Source organism: Argentina silus (genome assembly GCF_951799395.1).
Source record: "Argentina silus genome assembly, chromosome: 10".
Taxonomy (NCBI): Eukaryota; Metazoa; Chordata; class Actinopteri; order Argentiniformes; family Argentinidae; genus Argentina; species Argentina silus.
The window spans coordinates 988,240-990,739 of record NC_139664.1 but is presented as its reverse complement, the minus strand read 5'-3'; the positions used below and the strand labels follow the sequence as shown (position 1 = coordinate 990,739).

General features: G+C 48.9%; 1 protein-coding gene across 1 annotated transcript in view; it reads right to left on the bottom strand.

Moving 5' to 3' along the window:
* Positions 1 to 220, bottom strand: part of LOC310810689 (uncharacterized protein) — a 12,723-nt gene extending 12,503 nt beyond the window's left edge. Inside the window, exon 1 of the mRNA XM_083678536.1 lies at positions 3 to 220. Coding sequence (XP_083534662.1) covers positions 3 to 85 — 83 coding nt within the window. The 5' untranslated portion in view covers positions 86 to 220. The remainder of the gene's footprint in view (positions 1 to 2) is intronic.
* Between the last annotated feature and the right edge of the window lie 2,280 nt (positions 221 to 2,500).

Genomic DNA, 2,500 nt, shown 5'->3' with positions numbered 1-2,500 from the left:
ACCTGACAGTACAGGTGACAGTCTGGTCCTTCTCGCTGACGCGCCACGTCCTCTGCACCGTGGTCTCCCATATCCCATCAGCCATTGCGGTGTGAGTGGTGATGTCAGACCCAGGTGAGCTCCGGAGCGTCAGGGTGGGGGGCGTGGCCGGACAGGTGTGACGGACACCGCAGGACACACAGCTCTCCTCCCCGACGCGGGGGCTGCCTAGGATGTCCACCCTCGGCCGCTCAGCATGCTCTGCTCACAGCAGAGACAGAACATGGAGGGCAGAGTATTACTGGTCACAGCAGAGACAGAACATGGAGGGTAGAGTATTACTGCTCACAGCAGAGACAGAACATGGAGGGCAGAGTATTACTGGTCACAGCAGAGACAGAACATGGAGGGTAGAGTATTACTGCTCACAGCAGAGACAGAACATGGAGGGTAGAGTATTACTGGTCACAGCAGAGACAGAACATGGAGGGTAGAGTATTACTGCTCACAGCAGAGACAGAACATGGAGGGCAGAGTATTACTGGTCACAGCAGAGACAGAACATGGAGGGTAGAGTATTACTGGTCACAGCAGAGACAGAACATGGAGGGTAGAGTATTACTGGTCACAGCAGAGACAGAACATGGAGGGTAGAGTATTACTGCTCACAGCAGAGACAGAACATGGAGGGTAGAGTATTACTGGTCACAGCAGAGACAGAACATGGAGGGCAGAGTATTACTGGTCACAGCAGAGACAGAACATGGAGGGTAGAGTATTACTGGTCACAGCAGAGACAGAACATGGAGGGTAGAGTAGAGTGTTACTTTTTTATAAGGGACCCTTCACAGATTTCTGACCTCAAAATCATTTTCCAGAACCACAGGAATATTACTTCCTGTCAGATAAAAGGCTGTTTTCTCGCTTATTTGCGCACATTTTGGCAGCTTTCCACTATTGTTCACAATTGTTGCTTTCTTGCAAGTTTGCCCTCACAGAGCGATGTTGACGGTGCTGTGATTAACAATGCCTGAGGAATTGAGTCATGTCAACATGACAGAATATTGTTTCCAAGTCATTTCTTCTGGTTCTGGAACAGAAAAATGTATTAAAAAAAATAATTAAAAAAAGAGGCTGGTGGAGGTTGAAACCACACGTGTTTGATACCGTTCCTCTTTCCGTTCCATGCATTACAATGAGCCCGTCCTCCAATTTCTACCTCCACCAGCCTCCCCTGGACTCACCATTCACAACCAGCTGGACCGTCTTTTCGAGGTAGTTGTGGTTAAGGGTGTGGTATGAGGTAATGGGGTTCAGATCCACCCAGGGGTACAGCCTGTTCTGGTTGTGTGACATGTCCAGCCTCTCGATCCTCAGACTACAGTTGCTCTGACCCACGGACCCAACCACACTGGTCCTCCCACGGAACCTGGATTAAACACGGTTCAGATTACATTAATTTACATATTACATTTAATTTACAGTATTAAAATACAGCATAATACCTGAGTTTTACATTGATAACATTAGATTAACATTAGATTTAAAAATACGTATAAAGCCGCTTCGGTTGACGAGGCCTACCGGTCAACGATGGCGCCGCTCTGCTGGTCAAACACGGGCGGGTAGCGCGCGCTGCCATACAGGTACCATATGACCCTGAGGCCGGGAGGCTGCGAGGCGGAGTAGGAGAAGCTGCAGGGAACGACCACGCAGGACCCCCTCATCCCCGTCACACTGCTGGGCGCCGTGAAGGTCCAGCCACGGGAGAACATCGCCCCTTTAAGAATACAGACAACATCGGATGTTAAATGTCTCTCTAAATATCTATCTCTTAAGAAGAGAAAACCAGTGTAGCGTCAAACTGATCAGCAGTGATTCAGACCAATTATAACGGCAGAGTTTCATCAATATTGGATCATTGTGAGGGCCAAACGGTTCTGCCATCTGTTTTCATCTGGTTCCATGTGTTTCATGCACATGTTGAACACATTTGAACGATTGCCCCTCAGAGTAGCAAACTGGTTGACAACTACCAACTAATGACAGGCAGTAGTTTTAGGGGAACACACAATACAATCTTAATCATTCAAAGCAATCCAACACTAGCCTAACTGAATGAATGAATGAATAGATAGATAGATACTAGATAGATAAATGAATGAATGAATGGATGGATACTAGATAGATGAATAAATGAATGGCTGCACTACATCAATATGTAACATCAATGCGGACATCACTCACTCTTCACTTGTAGCGTGAGGCTGCTCTCCTGTGTGCCGTCTTTTGGGAAGCGAATGACGCAGGTCAGCGTTCTACCGTGGTCGCTCGCCGACGCCGTGAACCTCATTGTGGACTCGGCCTTCCACTTGGCCGGCCCGAGCTCGGTGAACGTGGTGGAGGTGGGCGCATCACGGTTCCAGGTGAGCGTCGGGTGTTGTTGGTTGCAAGTGTAGTAGGCGGAGCAGAGCACCTTCTTCTCCTCCCCCTCCAGGAACTCCTCCCCCTGGGGGCTGGT